We start from the raw sequence: 20161 nt of genomic DNA on the forward strand, positions 1-20161 counted from the left end.
TAAAATTATTTTTTAATTTTTAATATTAGCATCTTAAAATCATAAAAAAACACTAAACAATTATCAATTTATTTTTTCTCCAAGCTAAACATACTTTTACAATGCATTATAAACAAGAACAAATGGGATTGCAGTCATGAACTTGACCAGGAAGGCTACAAGCCGAAAGATTAAAGGTCTAGAGGTCAATAATTTTGTATTCGATAGGATTCCGGATCAATTAGAATAGGATATTACAGGTATGCATATCTAATTTGAAGTGGATGTTACGCAAGCCAACTTGAACCAGATTTTCAAACTCTTTAATATAATTTTAGACCTTTTTTTATAATTAAAATTTTATTTAATTATTTCACTACAAGTTTTCGTTTTACCTACCATTTTCATCCCTATATTTTAAAATGTTTTGATTAAGACCCTCTATTGTTTTCTGGACTGATTAGATCCCTTTACTTTAAGCAATACCGTGAATGCTGTTCTTCCGTTTATGATAAAAGGTCGGTAGGTCATCAGTCAACAAAACTGGCCCAATAAACAATTGACATGCATCACTTCTTGTTAAAAATATAATAAATAATAAAAAACAACTTTTTTGTAACTTATTATAAAAAAATAATTTTACAATTTAAATAAAAACGAAAAAGTCAGGATTTTTTTGTTTTTATAGAAAATGAGGCTGAAAATCTTTTGTCCACACTAAATTATTGTGAAAGGATGCATGCTTTTTTATTTTTCTTTATTTTTTCTTTATTTTTATGTTTCCTAAGTCTTTATGGTCCAGAACCAACATTATATAAAGTTAAGCTCTGTAATTTATGGTCTTAGAAAATTTAGTGCTAATGGAATTCAAACTTGAAAGTTGAAACCTTATAAAGAACAAGGCTCTGGACCTAGCTAAATACTGCTAGAGCTACCTCTTTTATAAGGTCAATGTTGCTAGGTACCAGTCGACTGATCTTGTCATGAAATTGTATAGAAGTAGCTAGGTGATACGTGATACATTGTGGGTCAAATTTTTTATATATATATATATATATATATATATATATATATATATATATATAATATCAAAATAATTTAAGATTCAAGAATATTAGGTCTGTTTATAAAAAGAGATTCAAGAGCTTGGGCCCGGTGTTGCAGCGAGACCAAAGGTTATTGGGCCTGAAATTGCAGCCATACCCAACGTTCTTGGTCATACCCAAGCTTGGGTCTGGACACCTGACCCAAATGTCTTGGGCCAAGCGAGGCTGCAAGACCCAAGGGACTTGGGTCTACGCTCCTGCCACTCCCAAACAACTTGAGTCAGATGCCCCTTTTTAGCTCCAAGTTTCTTAGGTTTGGAAGGGGATGCCAGACCCAAGTTAATAATAATAATAATTGATTTTAGCCTTCAAATTAAATCCATGTTTTTATATAGTAATAAAATTTATTTCAAATTTAATAATATTAATGAATTTAATAATATTTATAATATTAAACTTGTTTAGCCCAAGTTTTTATAGTTTTTAATCTCTTCAAATAAAATTTATGGTTTTTATTTGATAGTAATAATTTTTTCCCTCAAATTTATTAATGATAAAAATAAAAATAATAAAAATAAATAATATAATGATAATATTTCCTTTTTACGGTGTGAAAATAAATAAATAAAAGAAAAAAATTATAGTATTTGGTCATGTTGGGAGCAGGACCCAACGTTGTTTGATAGGGACTCAACGCTGATGGGTCCAGCATGACCCAACACCATGGGGTCCTGCTGGCAACTTGACCTAACATCATTGGGTCCTGGTGGCAGCAGTGCCTAACGACCCAGCTGTAATTTTTGACTTACAAACAATAAAGATAACGCTCCTCCTAGGCGCTACACTGTTTTCTACAGTGCAAATACTCTATGGCTACAATGTCATCCATTATACAATAAGTCTGTGTCCATAATAAATACACAATATTTTTCCACGCGTTTTAATATATAGTATAATATAATAATAATAATGACAACCATAATAATTCATACACCAATTACGATGAAAGAGGCCAACATATTAATTATTATTTGAAAGAGCTCAGCTTTGAAAGAATTTTGGAGAAAGTAAATTTAAACAGTGCAACCCACACGATGAAAATCATTTATAATCCATAGTAATTCATTGATTTCTTTTAGTTTTTGTTATAATATGGAGACTAGAGAGAGGAGGGTCTATAAAAAAAAATTAAAAACGTTTTTTGAAATGATTTTGCATGACATAGCTATATATTCCGAAATGATTTTTTTTTTTGAATTCATTTTTTGAATTTTTTTATATATAAAAAAACCATTAGTTTTATTGCAAACAGATATAACCTAGAAGAAATGTTAAACTTCCAAACAAAAACAAATAGAAAAAGATTATTTTAGTGGTCTTATTTTTAAAAGGGAGTTTTTGCTGGTTTTAGTGGTTTCCAATTGCTATATCGGGCCGGTCCAGACTTTTTTAAAAGAAGACTATAGGTTTGGGCCTACAGAAGAAACCAGTATTTCCAGTGCTGCTGTTGGACGGTCCAGCTTCGATATTCCCCCGACTAATCTTTCAGACTCGAGTCACTTGATGCTGGGCTGCTGCCCTTTCTAATTTGACTCGTTCCATCAAAGCAACAACCATGAATTTTTATGAACTTAACTTAGTCTACCGATATGCTTACTAAAAAATTGATGAGATTATTTGACCCCAGATTAACTGATGTGAACTTATGATAACAGTGCAAGTCAGAAACCAGAAAATGGCTTCATCGTGATTTTTTTAATTTTAAGGTGGATAATCTGGTGCACAAAAGCTGTTTCCAACATATTTTTACAGTAAAGAAAAAAATTAGAAGGTTATAACACAAATTAATCAATGGTGATGATGTTTCGGTGGTAAGTAATCACACGTTCATGTCAATATTTTATTTTCAAAGCTTAAAAAGTAGATGATTAGTAGTAAAAGACCTAATACCTGCAAATCAATTCCTTTTGGTGAGGTTTAAGAACCCTTCAATGGTAAAATAAATGACTTGCACTAAGAGATTGTAATAAATGAGAGAATGAACTTTAAATTTCAAGAATAAGAATGTTTGTTATTGTTTTTATATGATAAATACTTTGAGAATAAAAATACGAATACTTAGAGAAAGGAAGGATTGAAGTTTTATTTTCTCCTGACAACATTAATAAGGAATAAATATATCTTATACAACATTAACAAGGATCAAATATTCCTTACACAGTATATTAATGTTAATGAAAATATGGCAGGTCCTTGAGAGATCTTTGTACACCTAGGGGTGTAAAGAGATTATTATTCTTGACATTAACATCTTATGTTAAAAGTCATAAGAATAAACAAACAAGGTCTCATGGTCCAACATGGAATCCATAATGATCATCAAGCTCATAATCACTTGGACTTGGCACGATGCCAGACCCATGAGTGATGGGTCTGTTAGCTTGCCAAACTTATGTTTGTTTTGACTCAACACATAACTGGACTTAGGGATGTTAAGTCTGACAGCTTGCCATAACCATGTCTGTTTGGGCTCTGCTCGTAGCTGAACCCAGGGAAGTTGGGTTTGTAACTCGCCAGACCCATGTCTGTTTGGGCTCAACGCGTAGCTGAATCCATGGATGTTGGGTCTAGCAGCTCGCCAGACCTATGTCTGTTTGGGCTCAACGTGTAGCTGAACCCACAGATGTTGGGTCTAGCAGCTTGCCATACCTATATGTATCCGGGTTTAGCACGTAAATGAACCTAATAATGTTGGGTCTGACAGCTCGCCAACCCCGTGTTTGTTCGGCCCAATGTGTAGCTGAACCCAAGGATGTTGGGTCTGGTAGCTCACGAGAACCATATGTACTTGGGCTTAGAGCATATCCGAATCCAAGGATATTGGGTCTGGTAACTCGCCAAACCTATATATACTTGGGCTCAACACGTAGCTGAACTTAATGATGTTGGGTTTAGCAGCTCACCAGACTCATGTCTGGTTGGGCTCAATATATAACTGATCCTAAAGATGTTGAGTCTGACAGCTCGTCACACTCATATGTACTTGATCTCAGTACGTAGCTAAACCCAATAACGTTGGGTCTGACAGCTTATTAGACCCATGTCTAATTAGGCTCAGCGCGTAACTGAATCTAAGGATATTGAGTTTGACATCTCGCTAGACGTATATGTACTTAGGCCCAACACGTAATTGAACACAAGAATGTTAGGTCTGACGATTCTCCAGACCTATATGTATTTGGGTTCAGCGCAAGCTGAACCCAAAGATACTAGGTCTGGAAGTAAGCCAGACCCATGTTATCCGGGTCTAACAATCGATCAAACTTGGATATATGGAGTTATCACTCTATCTTTGATGTTTTTAAATATAAATTTAGACTAAAAAATAAAATTTTAAAAATATATTGCCATCAAATAATGAACATCAATATCGCCAAAGCTCCTGTTTGATGTCAAAGTTGTAATCTTGGTCCTTGTGTGTTTGATATTGTGGTAGCTTTTGTGGTTGTGGTTCGAAAAAAATTGTTTTATAAAAAGTACTTTTGGTTGAGGTTGGTTTGATATTTATATATGTTTAATTAAAACTGTGGTTGAAATTGAGGTTGAATAAAAAGTAGTTTAATGTGTTTGGTTAAACATGCTTTTCAAATTGAGGTTATAAAATAATTAAAAAAAGATATATATTAATATTGATGATTTTTAATTTAAATATTGTAAATTTAACTACCACTATTACATCATTAAATAAATAATATTTTATATCAAATATTTTTTATTGTTCCATTAACTTATCTACAATTTCATCACGTATGAAATTCATCTGATAAGAACTACAATTTTCATGGTTTTTTGAGCGTGCAACAAAATCAGGTAAAATATCATAAAAAACAAAATTGGAATTGCGATCAAATTCTGTAAATGCTACATCATCATGCGATCTCCTTCCAATTTATATAGTGTTATTGAATAATATTAAATACTAGTTTTTGAGTAAAACACAATTAAAAAAATTAAATTTTTTTCGGGTCGGATGCGGTCCAATGAACATTAGAATTACTGTTCACGTGAACAGTGCCAAGTGAATTAATCCACTTGGCAGAGTTCACTTCTTAAAGTGAATACTATGCAGAGTGAATTAATTCACTCCATACTGTTCATTTGAAGAAGTGAACAGTGTAGAGTGAATTAATTCACTCTGCACATATGGCAACAGACGGGCAATGAAAAGTGAAAAACAATAATTTTTTGCTTCACCAAAACCGGCAGGAGGAACTCAAATTTTAGTGGGATCCATCTCCAAAATTTGCGTTCAAATATTTACCAAACATCTATAAATTATGATTGAAATAAAATACAGCTCCAAACCACAATACCAAATAGAGGAATCTTGGTCACTCATGATACACCTTTCACACACCAAGTGGACAAGTCATGATATTTCCATGGGCAATGATTAGCTCAAATTGGAAGCTCGATCGTATCACAGTATTAGATTTTGAAGACTACATGGTCCAACATGTTGCGGTCTTAGAGGTTGAAATAGGTTTGAATGAGTCACCGTATCATACAAAAAACTGGTCAAAGTTTTGATGTTTGACACCTTCATAGTGACAAATAATCGTTCTAATTCCAGTTCGTAGGTAATATTCCAAATAATGACTTAATTGCTGCAAGATTAAGCTTCTATAAAGACATGAAAAAGTAGAAATCTAGTCTACTACTGTTTATTTGTTTTTGTTCTGCACAGCATCCCAAACCCTGCCATGGCCAAAAACTATCTTAGATAGTATTTGTTTTTATAGTAGTAATATATTTTAAAAAAATTTGATTTTTTTTTGTTTTAAATTAATTTTTTTTGTGTATTTGAATAGTTTTGATATACTGATATTAAAAATAAATTTTAAAAACTAAAACATATATTATTTTAATATATTTTTTAAAAATAATAACACTTTAAACAACAACACTACTAAACTACCAAACATCACCTCAAGCAATGTAAGAATGAGAACTGGTCACTCTATCAATTCTGGTTGGATTGGCTTGTAGTTTTTAATTCGCATGCTTTGTCCTCCTCTTTGTTTCAACCTTTGAATTTCTAAATTTTCTGGTTGAATAGCATCTTGTACTTTTTTTCCTTTGTTGATTTAGTCAATATTAGACTGGTGACGTGACGCTATACTGCAGGTTCACATTCTTTTTACAATAAGATATTTAGCCTAATAGTATCAAACCGAAAAAAATAAGAATACAAAAGTTAAAAACAAAAAGAGATTTAAACCTAGAAAAATAACAAAACAAAAGTTAAAAAAAAATAAGACAACATCAATTTAGAAAAAAAAAAAACAAGGAAAACCTATTAAATTTGATCTAATCTTTAAAAGTTATATCCTGTTAAATTTTTTATCCAAATTCAATCAAAAAGTGTAATTCTCAATCATTTTTATTTTAAAGGACGAGATTGGTAGAAAAGAATTAATAAAAAAACTTGTAAAGAAAATAAAAAGAGTTGGGATAAAATTTGATAGGAAAAACTCAAGGAGGATGCAATTTAATAAAAATAATCTCAAATAAAATAATTATCAATTAAAAAAGACCAAATTTTAAAGATTAAAAAAATAATAGAGGATTAAATTCAAAACATTTGTAAAAACTAAGTGAATCCAGAAAAACATCCTAAACATGGCCAAATCTTAAAAAAATTGCAACCTATGAAACCCTGGATCTGAGTCCTATCAAGAAGTTTATTATAAGTCAATTTAAAAATATAAATTTAAAAAATTTGTCAAAGCAAAAAGAAAAGATAACAAAAAAACTTCGAGCAAACAAGGCAGCCAACCCGGGTCTACAAATCATTTACGACATGAAATTAGGATGTCCCTATAAATAGGAAAGCAAAAAAAAAAAAAACACTGGCAAAAAAATATTAAAAAAAAACTTTTTAAAAAGAAGGAAGTCGACTAGGGCTGATTCTTCAAATCTATTATTCAGGTCATGAGACTGGGGTGACCCTATTAAAGGCAAACTTGAAAAAATAAAGAAGCAAGTTTCTTAATCAAACAAACATTGAGGGATGAAATTGAGAAAAAAAATCAATATAAAAACAATGCAAAAAAATAACAATTAAAAGAATTAGGACTAAATTCAATATAAAAAATAAATGAAATTAATTGTCTAGGAAAAAACCAAATGAAATTAAATGTTTAGGGATGTAATTGTACAAAACAAATCCATAAAGAAAATGATTAAAAAAAAAGCAATTAAAAAAATTATGATCAAATTTGACGTAAAACTTAAATGAAAATAAATGTCTAGGGGTGGAATTGGAAAAAAAAATCAATCAAGAAAATGATTCAAAACAAAAATAATAGAAATTTAAAAGAATGTGGACCAAATTTGAAAACAAATTAAAAAAATCAAATGATCAGGGATGAAATCGAAAATAAAATCCAATTAGAAACAATTAATGTAAATAAAACAATTGCAAATAAGAGAAGAAGGATTGGATCAAAAGAAAGAATAAATTGAGAGACTAGTATGAATTTTTGCATGGCCAGCATACAATTCAAGAAAGAAAGAGAAGGAAAAGAAAGAAAGAAAAGCAATTTGAGGCCAAAACACGCCGAAACACCTTACACGGGCCAACTATAGAGGAAGATGACACCGAAACGAATCAAATGATGTGGCAGAATCATGGTTACAATTTACGGAGCCAACCGCACGCGCTGCAAGAAGGCGGCGTAGCGGCTAACGCGCTGATGCGTGAGCATTTTGTTTTTTGGTACAAGAACTGAAAATGCCCTTAAGACTAAACAATATTAACAAACAAACCATGGTGAAATTATAACCAAGCCCCTAAAGTCAGGGCTAAGAAATTCAAATTGTAAGGATAATGTAGTAATTCAGTTGTTAAATAAAATTTGAAAATACAAAAATGTTCTTATGCAGAAGGTATTGAATTATTTTATTAAAGAGTTATATTAATAATTTTTTAGAGCATTTAAAAATTTAATTACCAAAATAACCTCGTATAATCCTCAAAAGATATTTATATTATAGTGAATAGACCATCATATCCCTGAAGCTAAAGCAAAAAATATAATAACCAAATGAGAAAATAACCCTAACACTATTGTAATGAATAGTGTTATGTGTTTGCGACACAGTAAAACCCTAGAGTTAGTGATTTGGATAAATAATAATAATAATAATAATAATAATGTTGCCAAAGGGGCATCTAGAAGATCTACTTTTAAGATGTCAAAGCAAATTTCGTACAAGTATGGCATGTTGACATCTAACATGTAGCAAGAACAATGTATCCCAACCTAAAGTGAAAAACAGAATAAGGCATTAGAGAATGTCTCCAGCAAATTGACTTGCTTTTTGTAAGCTTTTCCACCTAATCAAAAGCATTTGTTGGCAAACCAGGGAACTTCAATTATGGCATTGGCTGGAAAGCAATAAACAAAGACAAAATAATATTATAGGAATTTGTTTTTTAAGGGTAGCTGTATCCTTGTATGAGATTTTAAGCAAATCATGCACATCATGGCAATGCATTTACAAGAAACATTTTTTTTTGTAACCCGTTTAAAATTCAAATCTTGAAAAAAATAATATGAGACTATATCCCCTCATCAACCAAACCATGTCTTTGTCTTGAAAAGCAGACAGAGAAATGAGTCCAATTCAGACTTCAATTTTCATTTTTTCTAATCTTAATTAATAAATTAGCATTTATTTTGGATTTACCAAAGTCAGGTAAGAAGCGTTATTTGAATTTTTCTACTTTCTAGGAACATTTTGGACTCAATAAAGCCTCATTTGGCTGATATGGCCAAAGTAATGATGAAAAGTGCATGCAATATGGTGCTAATTCAAGGCTAAATTGTTTAAAAATGATCATGAAATTGGTTTTATAGTTTTTTTTTTAATTTAACCTTAATTCAATCGTATTCTCGTTCTAATCAAAGCTGGCATTTTCCTTTTCTGTTAATTATTAACTGTTAATTTTCTGTTAATTATTAACTACTAATGTTAATCCATCACTGTCAACTGGGTTGTAGGATTTATCCATGGCAATACAAAAATAAAAAATAAAGAAGGGTCTGAAGTCTGATCATCACAAATAGTCAGTGTATAATTGGTTGGTCATCGAATCCCTAACCCTCCTCAGCTTTACTTGAATGACTTTTTGACTGTACCTCAAATTGGACCAGTCTTTGGTAAACAAGACGGATGGAGACATAGAGGAGACCTGGCATGGCGGTTAAACTGCGGCTAAAACTTCTTTGTTGTCTCCTTGTATATTGTACGTTACATAGCTTGCCAATATGCTAGCTGCTCTTCGTGATATTCTTGATTAGCCACCCCTCTCCAAGACTACCAAACTTACTTTCGAGCTCTCTCTAGGCCTTTTCTCCTTCATCAGGTTAGCTTGTCGGCGTTCCCATAACTGTTTCTGCTTCTTCTTTCTTTTTGTTGTTTAACTTGTCAGAGTTAATGAATAGCAGTTCTTTTGTTGGTGTTTTTAAGCATAATAGACTGACTTCATTAATTTTTTTAATACAGTTGCCTTAACTTTTATTACCACAACCTGTTCTCTTTCTTTCTTTTTTCCTTTTCCTTTGTTTTGGATATTCGAATAATCTCCCTGTGCCTGTTGAGGATGAGGAAGTTAACTACATGCATGTGTTAGGTTGAGCCACCATTGTTGATCTTCAAGTTTTAGAATCGTTGTTGAACCCCACAGTAGGCATGCTCCATCATGTTAATAAGCTCTGTAAACACGGTTTTTGTTTATTTGAATCTTTTTGCTTATAATAATTTGTGTGGAAAACTTGTTTGTAATTGGTTACTGATGCTTATATATGATCAAAGAAAAAGATTTGAGAGGCTTTTGGGACATAGGTTCTAGCCTGAACAGCAATTTCTGTACTTGTTGTGTACTTGGGTCGAGTCTAAATATTCCATAAAATATACTCATGATCTCTCTGTGTAATTTACATGGTTAATGATGTTATTTCAGGATATCAGTTACAGACGGCAGGAGGAGGATCGACTTACATCCATGGGGAAGCACTTGGAGCGCAAAGCCTCGGATGTTGGATTTGAGGACTGTCGTCCAGGTTGCATGTGGGGCATACTTCATATTCTTGACTACCATCTCTGTCACGGTCCTAAAAAGTTACCTCCACGCAGAAAGCATGGAAGAGGAAAACACGTTAGATGTAAGCCATCTGAATTTGGTTCATGCCCTCATCATGTCTCCATTTTTTCTCTTAATTTTTGTCATCTTGACCGGAGTAATATAGCGTGTATTTTTTATAGGAACATGTAAAATATCGGGTCTGTGTTATTATTGTATTATAGTATTAGGTTCTATAGAGTTGATTGGTACGCATCATGGTAGAAGAAATTGTCGTATTCAGAGATGGATATGATTTTATCTTGAAGATTTGAAGAGATTTGGAAATTATTTTGCGTAGATTGCTTGATGTGATTTGCTCATGGGCGGATACAAGATGCTTTACTTGCACGCGCGCACATACACAGTAAACTGTTGTTTCTTGGTATTAAATCGTCCAGTCCTGTTTTATCAGTAGAACATGTTCAATTGGCTATGCTGGCCTGATATGTACTGGTTCTGCCTGATAAGCAGTATTGTCCACACGAAACTGATACAACTTGATCCAACAAATAACTCAATAACTGAGTGTTCCCGGAACCATTTCAATGATGTTTTTCCGACCACTGAGGTTTGGAGGATCTAATGGAATCATCAGTTGGTTCAACTTTGGCGCAGGAGAGATGTGTTCTTTCACCTAGCAAATTACATCTTTCTCTCTCTTTTCTGACCATTAGAAATCAATACCCTTGTCAATATCTGTAAAGTGCTTTTCATCCCCTTTTATGCACTGAGAAACCTTATTTCTTATTTTGCAGGCTGCCAAAATCCAAGAAAAATTTCTTTTGATCTTTACACTGATGGAGTACAAGAATTTTTGAGTGCTAAAGCAGTCCCCTTACTGGTAAGTCCACATTACAGATAGACATTAATATTGATGAATGCATGTTAGTTTTATCCTAAAAATTGCTTCTTTTGTATGACAAACTATGAAACAGACAATAACTTGGTGAGAAATTGGTCAGGTTGAACAGCAAACTATTAAGACTAGCTCAACAAACAGAATTACTAGGAAGGCCCAGATAAAAGCTTTAATTGCTAAGGAGATATTTGCAAGAACCCGGTTGCAGCAAACTGATCCAGTCCACCAATTAGGACCTTCAAACAATTGCCTTGCTACAATGGATAGTGATTTGTCGAATCCAATCATAATCCTCCACAAAAGTGCTGATACTGCTGCCTCCAGATTGCAGGTTCCATCTGTGTCCAGGACACCTGAAGAATTGGTTGCACACAATAGTACGTATCATCTGCCTGGCACTGTGAATGCTGAGGACTGCTCAAAACAAAATCAACTTTCTGCAGAGGATGCATTTTCCTTGGAGAACTGTGGTAATTCATTAAATCATACCTTTTCACATGCTAAGCGTCTCAACAGAGACATTTCATGCCCTCAGTTTAAGGAGAGTGTGGATGTTCTGGAGATACTTAAGTTAAATGAAAAACTGCTGGTGGAAATCCTAAAGGATCAAGACATTCAGAACACCCATGTCCAGCTTCCTTCCAAAGCAAAAGTAAGATTAAGGAGGTCTGGATCATTTCCCGCAGCTGACTGTTCACACATTAGATTTGTTAGACCTAGTACAATTGAGCACAAGCAGAAGGAAATTTGGTCCTTTCCAAAGGGGGTGAAGTCATCCATCGGAACCCAAGCACCAAGGTCTACTGCATCCGAGTCTTTGAGAGATTTTTATGAGAAATCAATAGATTTAAAGGCTAGCGATCATGGTGTCACTTCTATTGCTCAAGAAACACAGATTTCTTCTCCCAAATCATCTCAGGGATCACATAAACACAGGTGGAATATTTTATTTATGAGTCTTTTTAAGGGTCTTAAGAAAAAAATAAAATGCGCACTCACAGAAAGCAAAAGGGAGAGTAACCATGTGTCCACAAATGCTAGTATCTATAGAGTTCCTTCTGGATGCAAGTTTTCCACCGATGAGGAAGAGATGTCTAAGAAGTTTAAGGAGAATACAATTCATGAAGATGGTGTAGAAAATCCCACAAGTTTTCAGGAGACAAATGGTTTTGATAATGATCTCAGCAAAGGTCAAGTTCCACACATGAGAAGAGGATCCTCTCTAAAGGAGTCACTGGATGGTTATACTCGATTGTTTGAGTACAGTTTCGGTAAAGAGGCCAAGTGGCACCAGTATCAATCAAAAAGCTTAAAATTGTCGAGCGAAGATAAATTTCAATCAAGTGGTCTGAAATCATTCAGAAGGAGACTTTCTTTGCCAGATATTGAGTCTATGTATCACATTCCAAATGAGTTCTCAGGTGATGCACTTAGTCCAAGGACGTCAACTATGACAGGAATGGACTATGATGCAAATTCTAATAATGACATTCATAATCACTTGGAGTCAGTAAGCATTCCTGAAGTTAGAAAACAATTCAAACGACTAGATACTGTTGAAGAGACTGAACTTCAGAGAAGCATGGTAGAAAGAGTTGGCAGCATGGACAATAATGAATTTTCATGCAGTTCAATGGTAAGTATCAATGAAGGAAGTGCTATGACAAGTGAACTAAATCAGGATACAATGGAACCTGAAAGACAAGAGCAGAATCCTCAGAGTAATCAGGGGATTGGTTCAGTGATCACCACCATGGGAGAGCATGAAGAACAAAGTCCAGTTTCAGTTCTCGAGACTCATTTTCGAGATGATAAAACTTGCCAAATAGAGTTCCAAATGTCAGAAGGTATGGCATACCATATCCTCTTACAAAATAATTCTATGCAAGGCTCGTTTTTTTTCTTTTTCTTTTTTCCGGGGATATTTTGTGTTGAACCAATACCATATATTATTGGCTTTGCAAGAGATATGAACAGCTTTGATTGCATAGATTTAGTGAAAGAAAATTCTATAGACTTGATAATTTGACCACTCTTGTTATTCAAATTAGGTGCTGGAAATACCATAGTCAAATGTGACAGGTTGATCTCAAGAAAAATGTCCATCCTGTTTTCTCCCCCAAAAAAAAAAATACCTATCTTCTGTCAGCAAGATTTTATTGGTAGTTAATTGGTTTCCCCAAATTGCATCAGGTTCTGATCTGGATCCTAGCCATGAGAATGTAGAAAATGCAAGCACAATGGTTGGTACTCGATTCCTTCATTTTGAATTGAATTGGCTAGAAGATGATGCTGATTTCAATTATGTGAGAGATGTTCTTGAGGTGTCCGGCTTCAATGGGCCAGAGTTCCTTGGAACATGGTATTCATTAGAGCAGCCATTGAGTCCAACATTGTTTAAGGCTCTGGAAGCTTATTTGCACAAAGAACTTGAATCTTCCTCAGAGGATGTTGCCTACAATTGTGATCACCTGCTTATGTTTGATTTGATTAACGAGGAACTGCTTGAGATATATAACAGCTTATTGGCCTACTTCCCCAAGCTCTTCTCCTTCACTCAACGTGTCAGTCCATTGCCCAGGGGAAAACATGTTATTGAGGAAGTGTGGAAAAGAATTAGCTGGTACAGGAAGTCAAGATCAGAAATGGAGCAATCAACAGAAGATATAGTTGCTCGAGACTGGGAAAAAGGTGATGGTTGGATGAAACTTCGATTGGATGCTGAGGATGTAGCACTAGACCTGGAAGATTTGATTTTCGATGAACTGGTAGATGAAGTTTTATGTTCATATATACGACAGACAGTTGAGGCCAGATGAATCAAGGAGTACTCCTGCTTCAAGGCTGCCACTGTACATAGAAGTCATGTTTACTTTGCCTCGAAAAACATGGTTTCTTGATTGCCAAACTACACGAGAAGAATTAACTACAAGGAATTTTATTACAAATTCAGGGTTTTCTGTATGCTTCTTTTGGAGAATTTAGAGAGAATATTAGATGAAATTATTCATTTAGTTAATGTGACTAGAGACCTGTATAATTGGTGCAATTCTTTGAAATGATACTTGTAGTTGTGTAGCATCCACACTGCATTTTGCATAGCTTACTGCTGTTTTTCTCAAGCTTGCTGCTGCTCATGGCACTTAACTCCCTCCTAATTGAGTGTGAGAGTGATAGTTTATGTTTTTTGGTTTATTTTATTTGAAAAAATATTAAATTTATGATTTTTTAATGTTTTTTTATGATTTTAATATATTAATAAAAAAAATTTTAAAAAATTATTTTAATATATTTTTAAATGAAAATCATATTTACAAAATTACTTACACCACAGTAACAAAAACCTTCGGTAATAAAAAATGCGTTGATTAGTTATAAAAGATACAGACCATGACATACCATTCTACTTGTGGGAATCTAGCTCTGAAAATTTTCCTCGCTAGGCAGCTGAGGAACAACTTGATTTAGAAATAGAACCTAAGACTAACCTTGAACAATCAATAAATAGTAGACAACCGTACAAGTAACTAGCTTGAATTCACCTAGTATTTCCAACATCAAATAAAAACTATTTAAAATAACATTCATTATTAGTGATAGTGATAGACTAGATTCTTTTTTCGCGTTGTGCGGGGCAAGATAAATTTTTTAAAACATATAAAAAAAAAAATACATAGGAAATTATAACCTAAATCAATTTAGATTAACTTAATGAGCATGTGGGATATTAGATTAAGATACCCTTTAAAATAAAAAACAAAAAAAAATATAAAGTTCAGAGCTCAATAATATAATATCAAATAAAAAAATAAAAAAAATCAATTTAAATAAAAAAAACTCGAGTCAGCCCGAGTTTACTCTACTAACCCGCCACCCGTGACATGAGACAAGGATAAAAAAATTATTTTTTTAAAAAAAATAACCTAGAAAAAAAGTCAAAGTTAAATAAATAAACTTTCAAAAAATTTTTAAGTCATCCCGAATTAACTGGACTAACCCGTGACTTAGGATAACCTGACTATTCAGTGATCCAAGATAACCCCGTAGAAAGAAAAACCACAATAAAAATAGAAAAGTCCATGATTCAATAGTTTAATGTTAAAAGATGAAATTAAAAAAAAATCCAAAGCAACCTGGGTTAACTAGATTGGCCCACAACCCGGATAACCCCATAAAATAAGAAAATAATTAAAAAAAAAGAGTTGTTAAGAGAATGAGAACCAAAATTTTACTAAAAAAATAAAATAAAATTTTAAGAGATAAAATTAAAAAAAATAATAATTAAAAAAATGATAAAAAAAAGTATTAAAAGAATAATGACTAAAATTGGATAAGAAATAAATGAAATAAAATATTGAGGGGCAAAATTTTAAAAAAATTAAAAAAATGATAAAAAAAAAGCAATTAAAAAAATGATAAAAAAAAAGCAATTAAAAAAATGATAAAAAAAAAAGCAATTAAAATAATGAGGATAAAAATTGGATAAAATAAATAAATGAAATAAAATGTTGAGGGATAAAATTGAAAAAAAAAACAAATCAAGAAAAGAATTGAGAAACAACAATCAAAAGAATGAATACCATATTTAATATAAAAAATTAAATAAAATCAAATGAAAAAGGGATAAAATTGAAAGAAAGAAAATACAAAAAATACAAAACAAATAAAGACCAATCAACAAAGGAGGACCACAATTGAAAGAAAAAATAAATAGGAGGACAACTCTAAATTTTGAGGGGAGGAGAGAAAAATCTCACTGTCACCGGACTGTAGCAAATTGCACTACATGCGTCGCCCTATTATATGCGCTGTCACTGGATGCTTTTTTTTTTTTATATCAAAATGTAAGTATATATAGCATATCAAAAAAATATACAAGGCTGGAGAACCAGCAAGTTCATAAACAGGATTTACAAAAAAGGAGTAAAATTCCTGAAAAAACATATACAACAAGCCAAAAGAATGACAAACAAGCTGAAAGAGCTAGCTGAAAGTGGTTAGAAGAGGAACCAAATCAAAGACAAGGTTCCCCACCTAACACACGACAAAAAATAAAGCAAAAGGCAACACCAGCCACCGCAACCAATCAAAACAGACCCTCCATCAATACAATCATCTAGCAAGCCAACAAAAAGACATCTCAAACAGCTACAACCAAAAGAAGGACAACATCTAACCAACACTACAACCCCATCCGAGAAAAGCCATCACCAGCAGCAAAAGAAACACTAGCAGCCCCAACAAACAAAAACAAACAACTATTCTGGAATCTGTGAAAAACAAGAGATACAGGAATGCAAGAATTATCAAATATCCTCTTGTTTCTGTCTTCCCAAATCAAGTAGATCAAAATACCAAGGGAAACTCTACGCATTCTGCCAACCAAATTGTTTCTGCTAGAAAGAAAGCCACGGATTACACTATTAATGGTTGACATACTCCTGTGCAGTCGAAGCCATGATTTTGCCATCCTCCAAAGTAGAGAAGTCCAAGGACATCTGAAAAATAAATGATTGTGGGTCTCATCATCAAGTCGGCATAAAACACACAGAGGGTCAATATCTAGGAACCGAAGTCTGTCATGAGTGCGAAGCTTCTCCATAACCGCCAGCCACAAAATGAAATTATACATGAGCAAATACCAAGTTTCCCAAACCACCTTAGCTCAAGGGACAAGATCATATTTGTAACGCAAAAAATCATGGGTTTGAGCAGTAAAAGGAAGTTTTTCACTGCTCCAAGTAGTCATCAGAGCAATAGCTTGATGCTGGCCACCATAGTCTACAACAAGCTGGTCTTTAAGAGAGATAATAGACTTCCATACTGACGAAGAGGTCACTGGACGCTTTAGAAGACACGTGTGTTGGACCTTTTTGGCCACCGAGACACGCTGCCCACACCTTCGAAGTACACAGGTGGTGTTCACTTAAAACACGTGTCAACCGCTTTATTTTTGTTATCATTTTTATTTCTTAAAAGAATTATTTACCCTTAATTCAAATAGATTATAACATAAAAAAACATGATAAAAATATCAAAATACTCCTTGACCCTTTATTTAATTTTTTTTACTTGAAAAACAATGAAGTAATTTTACTATTTTTATAAATAAAACTACACAAAAGCCGCTCTTATCCTTTAATTTTTTGTTTACTTTTTAAGAGTATTTATATCATTTAACTATGAAAAAAATTAATAAATCATTATACGCCCAATTAATTTCATAATACCAAATAAATTTACCGAAAGAGTTCATTTTGCCCTGTAGAAAAGCCATTTGTTTTGTGTATTGAAGGGAAATGACGTCATTATCCAGAGTGCAAAGTGTTTAACCCCACAGTAAAAGATTGAAGGGGATTTTTTTTAATGCAGATATATTATCTTCATAAATCCTCATTTCAAAGATTAGAGATTGCAAAAAAAGTATGGAGTGACTAACTTAATGGATTAAGAGCAAAGGACACATTAAACCAAATTAAATTGTAAAGGGATTGAACTAAACCAAATCACAGAAGTATAGAGATCATTATAACAATAGTACTATTATAGATATTAACATATACTAAAAGACTCCTCGTTTTACTGTAGAGTGATTACTATTTACCATCTCACATATCACTGTGGGTATGAGCTTTGATTTTTTTAAAAATTTATAATTTGATCATTAAACTTTTTATTTTACTTAATTTAGTTTTTTTAGCCTAAATTAGCACCCATTTGCATATTTTTTTGGGAGAGAGGATTAAATTGAAAGATAGAGGACTAAAGTGAAAAACAACAAGTGAAATAGGTGGCGGCTTTGAAATTTATCTTAAAAGTTCATTTTCATCCCCCATCTTGTTTGCTCTTAGACAATTGGTCCCTTTAATTTTCAAAAATTTAATTTTGATACTAAACTTCATTCTCCTCATATTCAGTCTTTTTTTTTTAGGAGAGAGGGCGATTCACCGAACTCTAGCATATAGAGAGAAAGTTGTTGTTTGCGATGATTCTGACCATTAAAACAATTGATTTTTGTGTCAAATGGTTCCATATGATGAGAGGAGTTCGAACTAGGGGTTTTTTTTTTGCCTAAAAAAATAAATTTGAGCTTGAAAAGATTTTTTATTTCTAGTTTTAAGGCATTTTCTTATGTGTTTTTGGGGCATGAATTGATTTAACAAGGTTCCTATGGTATTTTTTAAATTTTTTAGGTAAAAAATGGGTTGAAAAGGGTTTTGGGTAAAAGCACATGAACCCTATATTTTCGGTCACCATAATGGCTGTAATTTGAGGATTCAAACGATTCACCGTTTATTTTTTCCAAAATAAATTGGGGCTTAACTTAAAAAATAAATAAAAGGCTCACGCGCGGGCCATTTTTTGATGGGTCAGACACTTGGCTCGGCTTACTAGGCCCAACAATGTTTAACCTCATTCTTTTGTTTTTGTTTTTGTTTTCTATTTTTCTTAATTAATACCTTTTTTATATGTCTTTTTTTACATGGTTTTTAAGTTTATGTTTTGATAAATACCCATTCTTTGTGATTTTTTTTGTTTATTTAGTATTTTTTAAATGGCAATAAGTTTTTAATTATATTGAGTGTATTTAATTTTTAAGTAAGTTATTATAATTTATTTGTAATTTTTTTTATTAAATTTATTTTAAAAAAGTGTATTTTTTATAATATTTTTAATATGTACACCCTTGCATAATATTTTTTATTCTTTTATTTTATACAAAAAATTTTATATATGTGTTGATTTCTGTTACAAATTGATTTTAATAAACAAATTCATTAAACACAATTGGGTAAATAATTGATGTTGTCTATATTTGTCTCTTAATTTGTTTTGTTTTTTTTTTATTTAACATCATTTTTTTTCAATTGAATTATCCTAAATTCATTACCTCATATGCATGATAGGCATATAATCTGGATTTATCTCATGGCTCGGGTTTCATGTGTTAGCTCAATTTTAGTCGGGCAATATATTTATTTTATTTGTTGTTATTACCTCATTTTGTATCATATTATTAATTAATTAAGATTTAACCCAATTATTGAATATCTTGCTTCTTTAAGAACACAATTATCTCCTAATTTTTTTTGTTTAAATATTTTTTTTCCGACCCACGACATCACACAAGGCACCAATCTAGTTATAGTATAAACTGAAAAAGGTGATGCTTTTATTGTGCACCACATCACAAACTACTGTTAATTTTATACTTTTTTATTTTTATTTTTTTATTTGGTTTTTTCTTTAAATCTATATTTCTCTCTCTAATTTCATACTTTAACATTTAGTTGATTGGATACTGAACTTCATAATTTATTATAATTTGCTTTATATGTGGTTAGCTCGGTTTTATAACCCGTATTACGAGTTTGGTAGGTTAATTCAATTGACTCGAGTTTTTTTTTTATCATTTTTAATTGATATTTTTTTTCAATTTCATCTTTCAACTTTGGGTTGATTGAGAATTAGACTCCATGATTTATTTTGGTTTGTTTTCTATGAGGTTATCTCGGTCTCATGACTTAGTTCGCGGGTTTAGGGGGTTAACCTAATTGACTCGAGTTTTTTTTGTTTTTTTTTTTAATTGAATTTTTTTCAATTTCATCATTTAGCATTAAGTTGACTATGAATTAGGTTTCATGATTTATTTTGATTTGTTTTCTATAAGGTTATCTCAATCTTATAACTTGGGTCATGTATTTTGTGGGTTAACCTGGGTAGACTCAGATCATTTTATTGTGTCTTGTTTTTAGATTAATTTTTTTTAACTTTCAACCTTCAATAATAGGTTTATTGAAAATTTAGCTTTGTAATTTTTTTATTTTTTTCTATAAGGTTATAACAGTCTCATGACTTTGGTTGCAGGTTTGACAAATTAACTCTGGTTAACTCAGGTCTTGTTTTTATTTACTTTCTATGAGGTTGTTCCAATTTCATGACTCGAGTCATGAGTTTAGCAGGTGAACTCAAGCCATATTTTTTTTATTTTTAATTAATTTTTTTTTAATTTCATTATTTAACATTTGTTTGATTGGAATTGAACTTTATAATTTGTTTTGATTTACTTTATATGAAGTTATC

The 20161-nt window shown here is 32.1% G+C and overlaps 1 protein-coding gene across 2 annotated transcripts; it reads left to right on the forward strand.

The window, feature by feature from the left end:
- Nucleotides 1-9044: 9044 nt before the first annotated feature.
- On the forward strand, nt 9045-14178 carry LOC7465114 (protein TRM32). Of its 2 annotated transcripts, XM_024606069.2 has the most exons (5): nt 9045-9459; nt 10057-10258; nt 10974-11059; nt 11181-12924; nt 13271-14178. In XM_024606069.2, the coding sequence occupies exons 2-5, from the start codon at nt 10099-10101 to the stop codon at nt 13894-13896; spliced, it is 2616 nt and encodes an 871-aa protein (XP_024461837.2). In that variant the 5' UTR covers nt 9045-9459; nt 10057-10098; the 3' UTR covers nt 13897-14178. The 2 variants fall into 2 exon arrangements, with proteins under 2 accessions (XP_024461837.2, XP_024461846.2); XM_024606078.2 differs by lacking the exon at nt 9045-9459 and having other exon boundaries at nt 10225-10258; nt 11154-12924.
- The last annotated feature ends 5983 nt before the right edge of the window (nt 14179-20161 follow it).

Source organism: Populus trichocarpa, chromosome 1 (genome assembly GCF_000002775.5).
Source record: "Populus trichocarpa isolate Nisqually-1 chromosome 1, P.trichocarpa_v4.1, whole genome shotgun sequence".
In the NCBI taxonomy this organism is placed as follows: Eukaryota; Viridiplantae; Streptophyta; class Magnoliopsida; order Malpighiales; family Salicaceae; genus Populus; species Populus trichocarpa.